The sequence below is a fragment of the Manis pentadactyla genome, chromosome 19, assembly GCF_030020395.1.
Source record: "Manis pentadactyla isolate mManPen7 chromosome 19, mManPen7.hap1, whole genome shotgun sequence".
Taxonomy (NCBI): Eukaryota; Metazoa; Chordata; class Mammalia; order Pholidota; family Manidae; genus Manis; species Manis pentadactyla.
In genome coordinates, this window is record NC_080037.1 from 11,014,841 (window position 1) to 11,031,124 (window position 16,284).

The 16,284-nt window shown below is 57.5% G+C and overlaps 1 protein-coding gene across 3 annotated transcripts; it reads left to right on the forward strand.

Moving 5' to 3' along the window:
- Nucleotides 1-433: 433 nt before the first annotated feature.
- Nucleotides 434-10,482, forward strand: PBXIP1 (PBX homeobox interacting protein 1). Of its 3 annotated transcripts, none has more exons than XM_036922340.2 (11): nt 434-526; nt 2,856-2,942; nt 4,634-4,760; nt 5,017-5,081; nt 5,154-5,316; nt 6,632-6,862; nt 6,982-7,005; nt 7,251-7,333; nt 7,430-7,561; nt 8,166-9,397; nt 9,865-10,482. In XM_036922340.2, the coding sequence occupies exons 2-11, from the start codon at nt 2,892-2,894 to the stop codon at nt 9,941-9,943; spliced, it is 2,187 nt and encodes a 728-aa protein (XP_036778235.1). In that variant the 5' UTR covers nt 434-526; nt 2,856-2,891; the 3' UTR covers nt 9,944-10,482. The 3 variants fall into 3 exon arrangements, with proteins under 3 accessions (XP_036778235.1, XP_036778239.1, XP_036778240.1); XM_036922344.2 differs by having other exon boundaries at nt 526-653; XM_036922345.2 differs by lacking the exons at nt 434-526; nt 2,856-2,942 and having other exon boundaries at nt 4,641-4,760; nt 4,934-5,081.
- The last annotated feature ends 5,802 nt before the right edge of the window (nt 10,483-16,284 follow it).

The following is a 16,284-nucleotide window of genomic DNA, read 5'->3' on the forward strand; positions in this document are numbered from 1 at the left end:
GTTTCATTTTTAGAGCCTTTTCAGGCTCCTCCATCTGCCTCCTTTTCAAAGTAGCAGTGGCATCCTTATCTGCACTGACTCAGGAAGGGGAGAGTGGCGGGAGGGCTCCTTATAAGCCGCAAGTTGCCACTCTCCCCTCCCCCCAACCTGCAGCTGTCTCTGTCCATCCTGGGGCCAAGCGGGACCCTTGTCCCTGTCGTCTTGGAGATGCCTCCCATTGCCTTTCAGTTTTGGGACTCCCCTTAAGAAACTTTAGACACTGGGAAGGAAGGGGAGGCATCCAAAATTCAGTTTGCTGGAACCCCCAGTCTCCCGCGGGAGGTAAGCCCAGGTTTAGGGGCTGTGCAGGTCTCCCTCCCCCCGTCCCTGGCTCTCAATTGCAACTCTTATTGGCCAAAAGTTTACGCCCCCTCCGGGAAGTTGACTTTCCATTGGCCAGCCTATGGTCACATGGCTCTCCTTTCTGGTGTTGGAAACCAGGGGAGGCAGCAACAAAAGCTGAGAACTGAAGCCAGAGCCGGGTCAGGTAATGCCCTAGCGGGGAAGGGGCCCACAGACACCCTGTGGGAGGCAGGGTAAGAGAGGAAGGGCAGGACCCAAGGGTTGACTCCGCCGGGGATCTACAGAGCCGCTTGGTCACTGCGGGGCCGGGGGTGAGGGGGGGCATGGGCCGCTGTTTAGAAACAGGAACTTGCTCTGGGTCCCCTAGGCCAAGTTCTTGTGGCTTTAGGTCCTTTGCTTTGGAGGTGTCGGGGAACAGCTCTTAGAGGGGTTGAAGTTGGCCAGAGGAAACTTCCAGCTTTGAGCAGAGTGGGAGAGCTCCCCCTTTAGCTGTCTTTTAGAAATAGCAGAGGTCTCTGATAATCCTTAAAGGATGTTTTTCTTGAGTCCTGCCTAAATGAAACAGTGGTGAGGGGGTGGAGGTGGATTTTCTTCCAAGAGGTTGATGAGAAGGAAGAGATCCGAAAACACAGCGGGGAAGGGTGGAGATTAGACAGTAGAAGGAACTTCCTAATAAGGCAGTGAGATGCTGGCTTGGGAGAGCAGGGTTATCTTTCTGAATCTTGGTGAATCCAGCCAAGAGAGGTACCAGGGTTTGGAACCCTGAGTACGTGCAGGGGTTCCAAACTCCGTTGGGGTCCCAGAACTTGTTTGTCTTGTTGACCCAAATACCATTGCTCGTTTCCATGGAGACAGTGGGTCTGACATAATCCTGGTTGCCATGGTGCCTGGTTCTGGAGGACCTGAGCAGGCTGTACACAGCCAGGGATAAACAGGGACTTCAGCCCAAGCTGCTGCCACTTCCTTCCTGCCACCACCTGTTAAGTCACACGCAGCAGCTGGGGATGGGGGGAGATGGCAGAACAGCGGGGGGAGGGGCCTGAGAGCCGAAGGCCGCACAGTCACGGCCTTGCGGCGGCCTGTGAAAGCCGGCTGGGGGTGTTCTGTTAGACGCGGGATGAGGAGTCACTGTAGCCATTCTGTTGCCTTGTGGGCTGGGTGCATTTGTCTGGGAGACCTGGGCATTGCTGAAAACGCCTTGAGGTGTCCTTCACCTGTCAGGGCATGGATCTTGAAGGGCCGCAGGAGGTTACTCGGGCACTGCCCAGCCCTTGCCCCAGCTCAGACAGAAGGGCAGCATGACAGTTTCCTACAGTAGAACTGTCGTCTTCCCTTCCTTTCCCCAGGGTTTCCTTACAGAGTCCTTTTCTACTTGCCACCCTTCAAGGCCCTCAGTCACTTATCCCCCTCTGAAGGATCACAGACCAAGACCCTGGGTGGTCGGGGGGGAGGAGTGGTCAGTTCATCTACCCGTCCACTTTATGCCAGGTCCCAGTTGCAGCAGCCCAGCCTGAGGGGACAGTCTGGGCTTTGGATGACGGGGTAGGTCTCTCTCCTTGCCCTCCTTATGTCAGACTTTGGAAACTGGAGTGACTTCCCACCCCCACCCTGCCAGGTCAGAGCACATTAGCAGGGGACAGGACCTCAGCCTGGACTTTCATCGGTGCATCGCAAACTGTAAAGTCCTTATTCACGATAGTTGTCATAAAGCGCTTTTTCCAGTCAGCTCCAGGTATCCTAGGACAAAACTCTGGAGATTACTAGGAAGGGAAACAGAATTTAGAATGGGGAGTGAGAGTGACAAGGAGGTTTCCTAAAGGGACACGCAGATGGATAGAAGCTATGTCAGGTGTGCTCAGCCCTGGCTCACTTGCCATCATCTGGCAAGTTTTAAAAAAGACGCATGCTAGAGCCTGACCCTGACACCAATTGAATCAGAATCTTAGGTGATTCCTGTCTGCAGCCAGCACTGAGGACCCCTGAACTAGACCATACAAAGGACTTAGGGTGGGTGGGTGGGTGGGTGGTTGCTGGGTGCAGGGTGCAGGGAGACTTTGGGCTGAAGGAGGCCAGTCTTCCCTTCCAAGGCCCCGGGGAGGAAGCAGGGGCTGTGGGAGAGACTGGGGTGGTGAAGGGAGGCCTGTGTTGTTTTTCTCACTCCTGTTGGCTGTTTGTCTTTGGTAGGTTCAGTCAGTCAACCTTTTTGACCCTCCTTTTCCCTGACTAAAACATGGATATTCCCCAAAGCCTTCTCAGCCCTGTTCTTCTTTGACCTTTCAAGGCCAGTTCAGTTTCCCAAGCTTCTTTGTCCCTGGGAGAAGCAAGCTTCACTGTGCCTGTTTTGATTTGCAAGGCAAATAGAAGTTGAGGTGTTAGGGTCAGAAGAACTGGAACCAGGCTGATTCTGGAAGCTTCTGTGTGGCCCTTAAACTTTGGAAGCCGGCCAAGGCTGCTGTCTGCATCCTGCCTCTCCTGAAGGTAGCTGGGGTCCTTAAGTGAGCTTTTCTCTGCAGGTGGCAGCCACAGCAGCCTCGGGGACCTCAGCCACTATGGCCTCCTGCCCAGACTCGGACAATAGCTGGGTGCTTGCTGGCTCAGAGGTAGGAAAAACAGGCCTGGGAACTACATGGAAGGGGGGTTCCTGCAGGGCTGGGCTGCTTTCTGGGTCTGTCCCCTTCCTTGGTCCTCGTCGTCTGCATCACCCCCTGCTGGCTGTGAGAGGAACTCTAGAGGCAGAAGGAGATGAGGCCTTAGGAGTCAGGTGCTGGGACTTGGACCATGTCTTGACAGAAGGGTCCCACTGGGGTAAGCTCCGAAAAGTAGGGGAGAAGTTCTGGTGGGGATACCAGCATGAGCAAAGGTTCTGGGGCAGCAGTGGTAAAGCCATTTTGGAGGAGACTCTGTGGAGGTCCATTGGGTGAGGTGGAAACATGGGTCAGTGTAGGTGTGAGGTTGGGGGCAGAGCCTGGGGTGCCCTGGAAAAGGCCTGGAGGGCCTGGCTCAGGCATTCATGCCTCGTCCTGGTGGGAAGTCACTGACGGGCCTTGAGTCTGAGGGATCAGGACAATCATTGCCCTGGAGGTGAAGCCACTGTGTGGGCCAGGTGGGAACAGGGGAGCGTGTTTGGAAAGTCCTGCAGTCCAGATAGCAGAGGTGGGGCAGGAACCTAGTGGACTCCTGTGTTCCCGGAGCCATTGGGAAGGGAGAAGGGGCCGCAGGCTGGGGGGATTGAGAGACTGGAGAAGGTTTCCCAGGGATGAGACCCAGTGGCTTGGTAGGGTAGAGGCGCCAGGAGGGGAGACAGGAGGAGTTTGAGTGCCCTTGAGGGGCCCCATGGGGAGGGAGGAAGCTGACCTCAGGATAAGGCTGGAGCAGGGCATGGGGTAGGGCTTGCTGGCAGAGGAGGAGGGACACCGTGCTCTCAGCCAGAGCCCTAGCTTCTGTGGGGTGCCTTTGCTGACAGCCAGGCCCTGCACTTCCCTTCCCCTGGGAAAGAGGGGTCGTGATTCCTGCCTTGTAGGGGTGGTCGTGAGCAAAAAGTGATTTGAAAATGCAAAGAAACACACTAAGGTGAAGAATTATTCTTGGAGTTGTGGGAGCTCCGGTTGGGGTGAGCAGGTGGTGGGCCTGCTGGGGGGTCTGCAGGGAGGGGACAGGCTGGGCTGTGAGCTGGACAGGACAGAGCACTGGGAGACAGGCTGGCTGTGGCCACGTGAGCAGGCTTCTGTGAGCAGCTGCTGGGAGAGGGGTGTGTTGGGGGCAGGAAAGGAAGTGAAGTGGGTGGCCTGCGGTGAGGACAACTGCAGGGAATCCCATTGGGAATATGACTGTGACCCTTAGGCACCCAGGGGACTTTGTTCTCTTGCCATCCTCCCGCCTTCCAGCCAGTAACTGGGTTGTTCATTTGTGAGGCAGGAGGGAAGTGCTGGTGACCTTGCAGGTGGGGGAGACCTGCATTCTAGCTGGTTCTCTGGGTGGGGGGAGGGGGCCCGCTGCAGGTTTGGTCTGGTGCCCTGGTCCAGTGGCACCTCTTTGTTTGAGAAACTTGGCCTCTGAAAGATCCTGGTAGCAGTGAGTGAGGCTAGGGAATGGCCAAATGCTGTGTGGAGCAGAGAGGTGCAGCCCCACCTGACCTCACGCCTCCCCGCTGTGGATCAGCTCGCTGCTGGATGTGCTATACTTTTGTAACATGTGGGTTGGGGTCCTGGGCCCCAGCAGAGCACCCCTGCCCATGGTTTGGTCCTGCTGGCCTTCTTCTGGAGCAACCTTCTGCCTGTGCCCCTTCCCCCAGAGCCTGCCTGTGGACACTCTGGGCCCAGAATCCAGGCTGGACCCAGAATCCGAGGGAACTCCGCAGGTCCCTGGGGACCCCTCCATGGCAGCTGCTGAAGAATTAGCTGGGACCTGGGATGGAAAAGGTAACAGGGCCCTTCTGGGCGTGGGTGCAGCCACCTCTCCTCCATGGCCTGGCATTTCCCATCTTTTCAGGGAAAGGGAAGCTGGTTAGTCTTATTTCTCATATTAATCTCAGTTTAAAACTTTCTTCCCTCATCCATCCTGGCTTTTTTCTTAACTCCTTCCATCTTGGTAGGGGTCTGCAGGAGCCAGAGGCCTGTGTGGGGAGTTCAGCTGGGGGGCAGCGGTGTTTTTTCCTGGTCATTTCTTCCACTACAGAGACCCTCTCCCAGAGTGAAAGCTCCCAGCCTGGTCCCATTCTGCCAGAGGAGACGGAGGCCAAGGTGAGGACTTTGACCAGGGGAAGGGAGGGGACAAGGGAGGCCACGAGCTGCTCACGGTTGTATCTGCATCAGGGTGTCCTGGAAGGTGACAGTCCTGGTATGGAGGCCCCTTCTGGAGACACAGCAGCCCAGGGAGACGTGGATGAGACCCCTGTGGTGGCAGACCTGGGACCAGACCCACAGGACCTGGAGGATCAGAGCCTCCCACAGAGCCTGCCCTCATCCCCCAAAGCAGGTAAGAGTCCTTCTTGTCTCCCTCTGTCTCTATCTTTCTAGAAGGTATGGGAGGGGGAGTTGCCATCACTACTGAGCTCAGCTGTGGTCCAGGCCCTAAGACTTAGCAGCCTGCACCCTCCATAAATTTTATCATTGAATCCTTCCCATCACCCCTAAAGACACTGAGGCTCAGAGAGGTTAAGTGATTTGACCAAGGTCACACAGCTGGTAAGGAGCAGGGCCCAGGTCTGTTTAACTTATTCCTGTCTGCCGTGGGGCTTCTTCTTTTCTTGCCCCTGGATTTAACTCTCATTCCCTGCCTAAGTCCCTTTCATGTGTCAGCTCTGGCCCTGGGGAAGAAGGGAGGGTGGGTGGTTCATGGCCTATGCAAGAGGCAGACTAGACCAAGCCAAGATGCAAGCCAGACCTATGGAGGGTGCAAAAAGGGGGTGTAATCAGAAGACAGAGTGAGGGGGATGGAGAGGCAGGGACATCTGGGAAGAGGTTCATGTTGGAGGTGACATTTGGATGGAGACTTGAGTCAAGAGAAGGCTTTTGGTAGGTAGGGCAGGAAGAAGAGAACATTCTAGGCCAGGGCTGCAGCATCAGCAGAGGGATGGGGGCCACCTGGCCTGTGCTAAGGAGGCTGCATCCAAGGCTTGCGGCAGAGGAGTGTATTAATGAATCCATCTCTGCTGAAGTGAGGCAGGGTGGAAGGAGAGGCCAGGGCGTGGGGCCGGTTAGGAGGCAACTGCAGGGGCCAGAGTAAGCTGATGACCTGAACTACGCACATATGGGGTGTGTGCTGCCGAGACATTTAAGTGTCGAACTGTCGAGTTGTCTGTGTGTGAGGTGAAGAGGGAGGGCTTAGGTGGGCCAGGTGGCAGCAGTGGTCCCTTGCCCTGAACTGGGGGGATACCAGAAGGCAACCAGTTTGGAGGGCAGTGTGTTGAGTGTTTGGTCCCCGAGGGACTCCCAGGAAGGTGTGGCCACTAGGCCATCAGAGGTCGAGGCCTGGAGCTCTAGGGAGGCTGAGACGGAGTGGCCAGAGTTAGGACAGGAACCAGGAAGGGGCACAGCCGCAGCGGCTCCTCGGGAGGCACAGCCGAGGAAGGAGGCTGCTTGCGGAGGAGAGCTGCCCGTGTAGCCTGTAGGCAGAGCGCTGGTCTCCCATCTCCAGACTGGGCAGGGTGGTCGCCGATGCCCGGGCAGGGTCTTCACGAGCCCCTCTCTCTGGTCAGGACTGGGAGCTTTCTGCACCTTCCTCCACTCCTGTCCTTCCCCACGTCCACTCTCCGGTCGTCTCACTGCCTGTCCCCATCCCTCCTTCCCAGCGTGGGTCCAGGAGGAGGCCTGCTGCTCCAGCAGTGAGGATGACACCGATGTGGACGTGGAGGGCCTGCGGAGACGGCGGGGCCGGGAGCCCAGCACCCCTCAGCCTGTGGAGACCCTGGGCACGGAGGACCAAGCCGGAGGCGAGGGTGCGGGTGGGGAGCTGGGCATCTCTCTCCACATGTGCCTCCTCGGGGCCCTGGTTCTGCTGGGCCTGGGGATCCTTCTCTCTGGTGAGTGGTGACTCCCCTGCTGGGGCCTTGAGCCTCCACTCTGGCCCCTGCTGCCCCGCTTTCACCCAACTCCCCCGTCTCCTCCGAGGGCCTTACCCCGCTCCTGTCTCCATCTTCAGGTGGCCTCTCAGAGTCTGGGAGTGGTGAGTGGGGCTGGCCCTGCCTGACCCCTGTGGGAGGCCGGTGGGGGCGGTTCCCCGGGCCTGAAGTGGAGATGCTGGGGCTGTACCTTCATTGCTCAGTTATTGGCCTTAGCTGTTCAGGGTGACCCTTGGCCCTCTACCTCACGGGAACCCCATCCACGGGGTGGGTTCAGGGTAGGAGGGCGACTGTGGGAGAGCGGGCTCTGCGTGCCTTGGGCCAGTTTCAGGGCTTCTCCTTCCCGCAGGGCCCATGGAGGAAGTGGAACTACAGGTCTTCCCGGATCCTGGCTTAGATACTGAGGAGCCGGGTGCTGTGGGGGATGGGCAGGTGTGTGTGGACCTGTCCCTAGGTGGCGGGGCCTGAGAGACTCAGGTACGCCTGGGCTGTGGGGCAGGGTGGGGTAACTGACTCCTTTGCACTCAGGATGGGCTAAGGCAGCAGCTGCAGGCTTCAACGTCCCCTGACAGTGTCCCCAGCCTGCAGAACATGGCCCTTCTGCTGGACAAGCTGGCCAAAGAGAACCAGGACATTCGGCTGCTGCAGGCCCAGCTGCAGGTAGGCACGGACGAGGGGGGTGGGCTAGGCCTGTCTCCCCTAGGCCAGGTGTCCATCCTAAGGTTCTCCCTGGAAGAAGTTCCCTCTATTTATCCATACACCTTACCCCTCTCCCTTTCCTGCTATAGTTGGGTCATTTTCCTAGTTCTCTATTCCTATCTCTCATGCTAAGGTTTAGTCCAGGGCTGTTCTATGAGGTACACGACCTCTGATTGATGGGTATGGTCTGCTTGGAGCATTGTCTGGTTAAGGATTTGAAGAATATGTCAAGGCTCAGTGGGAAAGAAGTGCTGTAATCGATTAATAATGTCTGGTCTAGGTATGGGAGGTGGAACAGCAGTGCCAGCCACATATTGGCTGTCCTTAGGTGAATCGAAGAAATGTGTGCTTATAAAGGATGTAGAAGTTGAGGCCTCTGATGGAATCTGGGGATTCTAGGGTCTGCTGCAGGTTGTGGATGGGGAGGATGATGAGAATCAGATTCTCTGAGTGTCCCAGGCCATTAAAGGGGCTTGGGCCACCTGCCCATTGTAACCGATTTGGTGTAGAAGGCACCCTGCCAAGGATCCTCCTGTGGTGCCCTCCATCCCTGCCCCCATTCCAGGCCCAGAAGGAGGAGCTTCAGAATCTGATGCACCAGCCCAAAGGGTTAGAAGAGGAGAATGCCCGGCTCCGAGGGGCCCTGCAGCAGGGTGAGGCCTCCCAGCGGGCCCTGGAGTCAGAGCTGCAGCAGTTGAGGGCCCGGCTTCAGGGTCTGGAGGCTGACTGTATCCGGGGCACAGATGGGGTATGCCTCAGCTGGGGCAGAGGCCCGCAGGATGGCACGGACCCCAAGGAGCAAGGCCCCTGGAGGCAGGAGCCAGGCCCTGGCTTCCTGGGGCAGAAGGAACGGCTAGAAGCTGAGGCCCAGGCATTACGGCAGGAGTTGGAGAGGCAGCGGCGGCTGCTGGGATCTGTGCAGCAGGACCTGGAGCAGAGCTTGAAGGCTGTAGGCCGAGGCGACCCAGCTCATGCTGGCCTGGCTGAGCTGGGCCACAGACTGACCCAGAAGCTACAGGGCCTGGAGGCCTTGGGCCAGCACCCTGGGGTCCCTGCCAATGCTTCAGAGGCTTGGCATAAGGGGACCCCCTTCCAGAATTCCAGGGAGTGGACTGGTAAAGGAAAGTGGAGGGATGGGCAGGGGGACCGGAAGGCTGAGCCCTGGAAGCGCAAGGAGGAGGAATCTGGCCGGGAAAGGAAGAAGAGCTGGGAGAGTGAGGAGGATGGGGAGCTGGCAGGGAGGAGGAAGGAGGGCAGGCCGAGGGAGGAGGAGTGGGGCAGCAAGAAGGATGGCAAGCGACAGGGCCATAAGGGGCCCCCCAGGAAAAGTCGGCGTCCCCGTTCCTCTGGAGAGGGGCAGAAGCACCCTCCATGGAAGGAAGGGGCTAAAGGCAGGCCTGACCCCCTGCCACTCTGGGCAGAGCTGTCCAGGCACAAGTACCGGGCACCACAGGGCTGCTCTGGCGTGCACGAGTGTGCCCGGCAGGAGGGCCTGGCCTTCTTCGGCATGGAGCTAGCCCCAGTGCGGCACCAGGAGCTGGCGTCGCTTCTGGAGACATACCTGGCACGGCTGCCCTGGGCTGGGCAGCTGACCGAGCAGCTACCACTCTCGCCTGCTTACTTTGGTGAGGATGGCGTCTTCCGCCACGACCGCCTTCGCTTCCGGGACTTTGTGGATGCCTTGGAGGACAGCCTGGAGGAGGTGGCAGTGAGACAGACGGGTGATGACGATGAGGTAGATGACTTTGAGGACTTCATCTTCAGCCACTTATTTGGAGACAGAGCTCTGAAGAAGAGGTGGGTAGCTGTGGGGGAGGAGGGCAGGGTGGGAAAGGAGGAAGCAGGTGGTGGGGATGGTGTGAAGGAGCAAGGCCTTCGGTTTGAAGTGGCATTTCCACTTTTAGTTTCCCCCTGGCTTCCCTTAGAGAAGGTGTCCCAGTACTTTCCTGTCTTCCCTTGAGGGCAGGAAGCTGCCTGTGCTGATCCCAGCTTGGCCTGGGGAGTCCCCTTTTGGGCCAGGGGCCCTCTTCTTCCCGATTTGTCCTACCTATACCTGCATGGCCCGGGGGGTAAGGGAGATTGTTCCCTCCTTCCAGACTTCCCAGCTGGAGACTTCTTCCTGGGAGGCCAGGTCTGGCTCCCAATATGATTGGTGGTGGCTGCCTTAGGAGGAACAGGGTCCTCTCTCCCCAGGGACCCCTTCTCATCACATGGCATTTTCCTCTAAAGGCCTCTTCCTGCCCCCTCCCCATGTCTCCCCACAGGTCAGGGAAGAAGGACAAACACGTTGGGAGCCCCAGAGTTGTGGGGCCCAGGGAGGACAGCCAACACCGCCAGGACTGAGGCCTGGGGTTGCCTGACCCTGGGGACCATTGAACTGCCATCTCCCCTGGCCCGTTGGACTCCTTGGATGTCCTTCACAGAGGAGAGTGGAATCACCCAGCCCTGCACTGATGCCACTTTTGCTAGAAAAAGGCCTTAGCTGGACCTGTCTTGCTATCTATGCAAATGTATGCAAATGTCCAGGGCCCTGGGATGTGACCCTCTGTGGCCTGATTGTGTCCTGCCAGTGTGATGGGGGATAGGAGAGGGTGGGGGCAGCATTCTGATTCTGAAGCCAAAGAGCTTTCATCCGTGTGTGCGTGCGTGCGTGTGTGTGTGTGTGTGTGTGTGTGTGTGTGTGTCCCCCTGAGGGGCCCCTTGGCTCCACATGCTGACCCGTGCCCCCTTTCTGGCTGGAGGCCCGGCCCTGGGCTTTCCCTGGGGTTTTGTTAGATTTGGAAGCAGGTGAAGTCCCTTTTTCACCCCTGCTTCTCACATGGCCTCACCTTCCTGTGTGAACTGTTAACTCAAATCCCAGTAAACTGCTACTGCAGCTGTGACCTTGTGGTTTGGTGGGGGGGTGCTCTGTCACTTGGGGCGGGTTCCTTGCACAGGGGATGCTCACACCCACCACCTCCTGGCCACTGGCTCTCACTTTCTTCTCCCTGTACCCCTTCACCTCCCCGTACCCTCACCGCAGGGCTCGGGCCCTTTGCTGGGACTCCCCATTTTGCTCACAGCTGCCTAGGCTGCACCCCTGGGAGAGGAGAAAAATGAGCATAGGTTTTGGAGTCTGAGCCTTGGGCTCCAATCTGGACTGAGTGATCTTGGGCAAGTTAGTCTGTGGGAGCTTTGAGTTTCTCTTATCCTCAAAAAAGGGTATTGAGGGGCTTGGGGAGAGATTAAATAAAGTAATGTAAACAAAATGCCTGTCCTGTATTTGGCATTCAAATTCATCCCCTTCAGGGCATGGAGGAGGAAGGCGAGGATGGCCCTTACGCAGCTTCTGGGTTGGGGAGGTGAGGGAGCCACTAGGTGGCGCCCTGGCTCCACATTTGCTCTGGACCCCGCAACCCCTACCACTTAGTGCCCCCAACTCTTTGGACCCCACCTGCTGGGCCCGGGCCCGAGCACTGGGCACACAGGAGTCCCCTGGGCTCCTCCGGAAGTCCTTCCTGACTGGGCTTCTTGACTGCCCTGGAGATACTCTAACCCTAGTGAGTGCAGGGGGCTGATGTCAGGCCAGGACTGCGCAGTGCTGTGAGTAAAGGGGGGAGGCCTTGCAGGCCCCAGAGGGGGGCTGGAACTGGCAGCACATGCTTCTGTGACACCCCATCTCATGTTGTGTCACTGTTACAGGGCTGTAGGCATGTTAGCTCATCTAATTCTGGGGAGGCTAAAAAGGGGGGCTGGGGCCAGAACAAGGACCACTCATTCAACAAGCATTTAGAAGTGTTGTGTACCAGGAGCAGTGAGGCACTCGGACTGCAGAGGCTCACTAAGGAACTTAGTCCAGTGCAGCCTGCTTTCTGCAGGAGGGACTGCAGCTAGACCTAAGGAAGAACCAACCCCCTAGACAGGGTCAGTGATAGGGGCTGGGGGCTCTAGGAAAGGAGGCTGCTGCTTCTGGAAAGTGGCTTGGGCAGATCAAGCACAGGCTGGCCCAGGGCCAGGGCCTGGATTTGGCGTCCTGGCTCTGGACCTCCGCCCCACAAGAGGAAGCCTCTTACCTGCTCACGTGGCTCGCCTTCTGCAGGTGCTCGCTATTTATGTTGCCTGAAGAACTGACAGGTAAACTTGGGTTTCCAAGAGGGGGATCTGGACTGGAAGGCAGGCAGGATTTTGTGTCCTGGGGAGGGGGTCTGGGCTTAGGGGAGGGGACACAAACTGCCCTCCCTGGGTTCCTGGAGGGTGTGGGCTGCTTGGGGCATCTTGGTTTCATTTCTAGGGCCCATCTCCTTCATTTGCATAACGGACTCTCAGGAAAGCTAGGAAGTTCCCCCAAGCCTCCTCTTCTCTACTCAGGAAGTAGTATGCTGAGTGGGAGGCTTCTGAAACTGCTGAATCGGGGAGCAAAAGGGAGCCATAAACCCAAGGGGTATGTTGGGGAGGGCCAGGATACTGGGGACGTAGGCCACTGACGATCCTCTCTCTGGGGTGCCCTTGGTAGGTGATCTGCATGCCCGTCAAAAGTCGTGAGGCCTTTGTCCATCACACCCATGCGCCCCAAGCAGCCCTGGTAAACAGGGGGACCCCAGGTTCCAGAGCATTCAGTGCTCTCTGGGTCACGGGCTGGCATGTGGAGATGAGCCAGGGGAAGCTGGAGCAGGGGATAGCACTCCTTCCCGCAGGGCCTGGGGACAGCTCCTGGCTGTGGGGATGGAGAGGGGCCTTCCAGGTAGACCCCTGGCCTCTGCCACCCTGCCCTGCTCGGCTTCCTGGGTCTGCTCTGGGCCCTTCCAGTTTAAGCACTTGGTATTTTGAGCACTTGGCCTTTCTGCCCTTTCCTCTGGGAACTCCCCCTCCTAAGAGCTTGGCTGTGGGGTGCTTTGGGGCAATCACTGGAGTTGGGGGTGGCCCCCTGGGCCTTCCCCTCTCAAATGGAAAAATTCTGCTTCCTTTGGCAGTCCCCCAAACCCATTTCCCAGCTGTCCCCCACTCTGCCATTCCTCCCTCCCATCCCTGCCCGTCGTTCTTCGGCCCCCTTTCCCCACCGCCTGCAGCTCAGCCTTTGCACTAGTGCACCCCCCCATCTCCTCCATCTTCCCCTGCCTCCCCAGGTTCTCTGAGTTCCCCCTTTTCCCACTGCCTTCTACTCCCACCCATCCTGGGGTGACTGGGGAGTGTGTGTGGGGTCACTTTCAGGCCTGTACCACCCCCACAAGCTCCTTGAAGGTTAGAGGCATATATTCCTTTTGAGAACTGCCCCTCCCCGCTCTTCTGGGCCCAGGGACAGATGCTGGCCTGGCTGGCTGTTGCCATGGGAACCTCTCAGGGTCACCCCGGCGCAGGGACATTTCCTTATCCAGTCTTGTTCTGGGCCACAGATGTTCTTGGTCCCTTCAACTTCACGGGCTCACGGCGGGTCTAGCAGGGACACAGCAGTGTGGGGTCCTACACCCGGACAGCAACAGGTTCCCCCTCCCGTTCCACCATTCAGCCATCGGAGCCAAGAAGCCCCTTGCCCTCAGTTTTGTTCAGCTGTCTGAGTTCCCTACCCCTCCCTGCCGTCCCTTAAGTTGCTGCCCATCTCTTTGGTAGGCTTGGCTCCCAGAGGAGGCCCTGCCCACAGAGAACAAAAGCAGGCCCCATCTCCATGCACCTCGTCTTTTCTTTTTGTGGGCTAGATGGAGGCCCAGCCCAGGTCTCTTCCATCCAGACCTTGGGCCCGGGCAAGCGCTAAGATCAGGAAACCCGGCCTCAGGTCTCCCCACTAGCCACCTGAGGGCTGCGGGTAAGATCCCTCTTCTCACTTTAGGGTTCTGCTTTCTCATCATTGAAGTGGAGGCTGTCAGATCCCCCCTCGGACGCTGCTGTGAGGATAGAATGAGTCACTACAAGATACATCAAAAAGCTTTCCAAACTGTTGAAATGTAGCTTTTCAAACATGAGCTACATTATGTTTACTAGACTCCCCCCCATCATAAATAGTGGGTATTTTTATTTTACTTAACCTCTCAGGGGGGAGCTGGGGCCTCTGCAGGCTATGTATATGGGAGAAGGAGGTTTGGTTCTCCGAGCATATAGTAGGAGCTTGCAGCACTAGCAGTCACGTCCCAACACTGCCTTCCCATCCTTGTCCCTGAGGCTAACTAGTTTAGTTTATCACAGCGTAGAATTTTGAAAGTACTTCTCTTCGTGGTGCCTGGGTGGAGTCAGCCAGGTGGGTAAAGAGGAAGGCGAGATGGCCTTTGAGCTGGATCTGGAAGGACAATAGGATTTGTTCGGGGGAGTGGACTTTAGGGGGCAAAGGTGAGGCCTGAGGGGAGGGTGGGACAGCCTCGGGGCCAGATTGTGAAGTTCCCGTTCAAATTCTCCCACAGGCATTCCTGCAAGGCTACCGGAGAGCTTTATTATCTGAGATGGGGACGGATGCCCCGAAGGCATTTGAGGGGCCTGGGGCACCTGTGTGAAGGAAGGTACCCCCACCCCCGGGTGGGGTGCGGTGTAGCTGGCTGGAGGAAGGGTGGGAGGGAGGGAGAGGTGTGGGCTAGGAGGCGGTCAGGAGGTGTCAGGCGACGGCTCAGAAAAGAAGTGACTCTTCCTGATCTGGAGCAGTGACTTTGAATGGGCAGGCCTTGGAGGGGACCAGGACCGAGGGCGGAGGAGCCAGGGCCGCACTCACCTTCCCAGCCTCCTGACAGGCCCATGACTGCCTCCTCGTGCGAGTGCTGGGAAGGAGGAGAGGCTGAAGCTGGTTTTGAGGTGGTGGGTGGGGAGTGGGGGGAGGGAGCCTCTGCGCGTGGCTGTGCAGGACGTGGGGGAGGAACAGAGTGAGCCTTCCTTCCAGCAGGTCACCTCTTTGCTCCACTGAGTTGCTTATCCCCGCCTCCCAGTCCTTGTGTCTCCCCACCCCCCACCCCCAATTCCTCTCCAGGGCAGGGCCCCTTTAGAGAGATTCTTACCCGCATCCGACACTTAACTACGAAGCCTGAGGGGGAGCACCCAGAAGATGGGAGTGACTCTTCCACTGAGGTTATCCCTGAGACCCTTTCCAAAGTTGAAGGGACACATCATGGGGCTGAGTGGTCACTCTGCCCAGGACAGGCAGGAACCTGAAGCCACCCGCTGTGGAGAGGAAAGTGTTGGGTGGCCTGCTTTGGAAGGTCAGTCACCTGTGGGCCAAACAGACCTGCCGTAAATGCTCACCCATCTGGAACAGAGAAATAGGTCACCCCCTCATCTACTTGGGCTATGAGCTTCCAGAGCCCTTCTGTACCTTTTATGTCACTGAGAAGTAGATCTTAAAGAAGATGAGATCATAAATGTCTCTACTGTACAGATGAAGAAACTGACATAGATGAGGTGACTTGCCTAAGGCCTCATCGTAGCTGGGCAGCCGACAGGAGGAGGAGGGGCCCCAGGCAGCCCTCAGGGCGCCAGCGGACATTTGAATTGTCCAGTGCTGTTGTCGGCCTCCCTCCCCTTCCCAGGGGTTGGAAGCAGTGTCTGAGCTCCTGTCTGTGTCCCTGTAGCTGACGCCTCCTGCCTGGCTGGGTGTGCCCCCGACTTCAGCTCCCTGGAGGCTCTGGAGGCATTTCTTCTTCGGCCACCAGCTGCCATCTTGTTGGCTCCAGCTTGTGGGGAGGAGAAGGCCAGCCCTGGAAGGGCTTCATGCGTGTTGCTCCCACCTCTTTTGGTGTTCAGAGGTGGAAGCTAAGCCTGGACAAGGAAGTGACTCATCCAAGGTCACTCGTCCAAGTGCTCGGTTCAGAGTGGACACCAGAGAGCAGGGCTGCTGACCCCTGACCAAGAATCCCCCTGTCCCTCCTCCTCCCGTCCCCTCCTCTCTCTTTGGCTCCTTAAGCTTAGAATTCAGGCTCTGAGGTGAGGTCGGGAGCAGCTGCTTGCTACAAGACAGTTTCTTCCTCGAGCCGTCCCAGAGCGGCGACCTCACACACGGCGCCTTCTGCAGAGATGGTTGGCAGTGGCCACAGGAGGGCAGCAGCAGGCGGGACAGGAGGCTGGACCTGCAGATGACTGGGATGGGACGGGGAGAGGGGCCTCCAGGAGCTCCCCAGGAACCTGAGCAACTTAACTGGGTGTGCGGTTATGAGGTCTCAGTCTTGAGGAGACCTCTACAGAGCCCCCCTTCATTCGCTCCTTCATTCATTCCTCAGTCATTCCTGGAACGCTTCCCCTGTGCCGGGACCTGGGCAGGGGCCACTTAACCTGCTTTCCAGCAGCCCTGGGCGGTGGTGAGTGCAGTGTGGGGGGAGAGACATGGAAGGAGCTACCACTGCCTGCCCGGCTGGCCTGCGTGTCCAGGAGGCCGCCCTGGCCACACAAATGGCCGGCTTGGGAGCCACACAGTGGCCCCATCAGTTATAGCTCTTGACTTTGAGGCAAGTCTCTCAATGTCCTTTGAAAATAAACACCTACCTTTATCACTCAGATTGTTAAAGAACAGTAAAATGAAATCACCAAATCACTCTTTAAAGTAGTTCAAATTGTGTTAGTTCCCCAGTTCCAAGATTTGCATTCTCTACAAAATAATCCAATAGAAAAACAAAAAAACTTCTCCAAATCAGGAATCTTTGTTTTAAAACAATCTCTGTTCTCCCACTATAGTCCAGATTCAGGTGTGGCCACTATCCCTGGGTATGCCAATTAAATTTTCGGAGACCTTTTGTTTTGAAAAT

Bases quoted from the DNA above. Each gene is read 5' to 3' on its own strand.
- PBXIP1 (XM_036922340.2), top strand. From the start codon at position 2,892: ATGGCCTCCTGCCCAGACTCGGACAATAGCTGGGTGCTTGCTGGCTCA. The intron at 5,082-5,153 runs GTGAGGACTTTG...TATCTGCATCAG, and splicing joins CAGAGGAGACGGAGGCCAAG to GGTGTCCTGGAAGGTGACAG. The intron at 5,317-6,631 runs GTAAGAGTCCTT...CCTCCTTCCCAG, and splicing joins GCCCTCATCCCCCAAAGCAG to CGTGGGTCCAGGAGGAGGCC.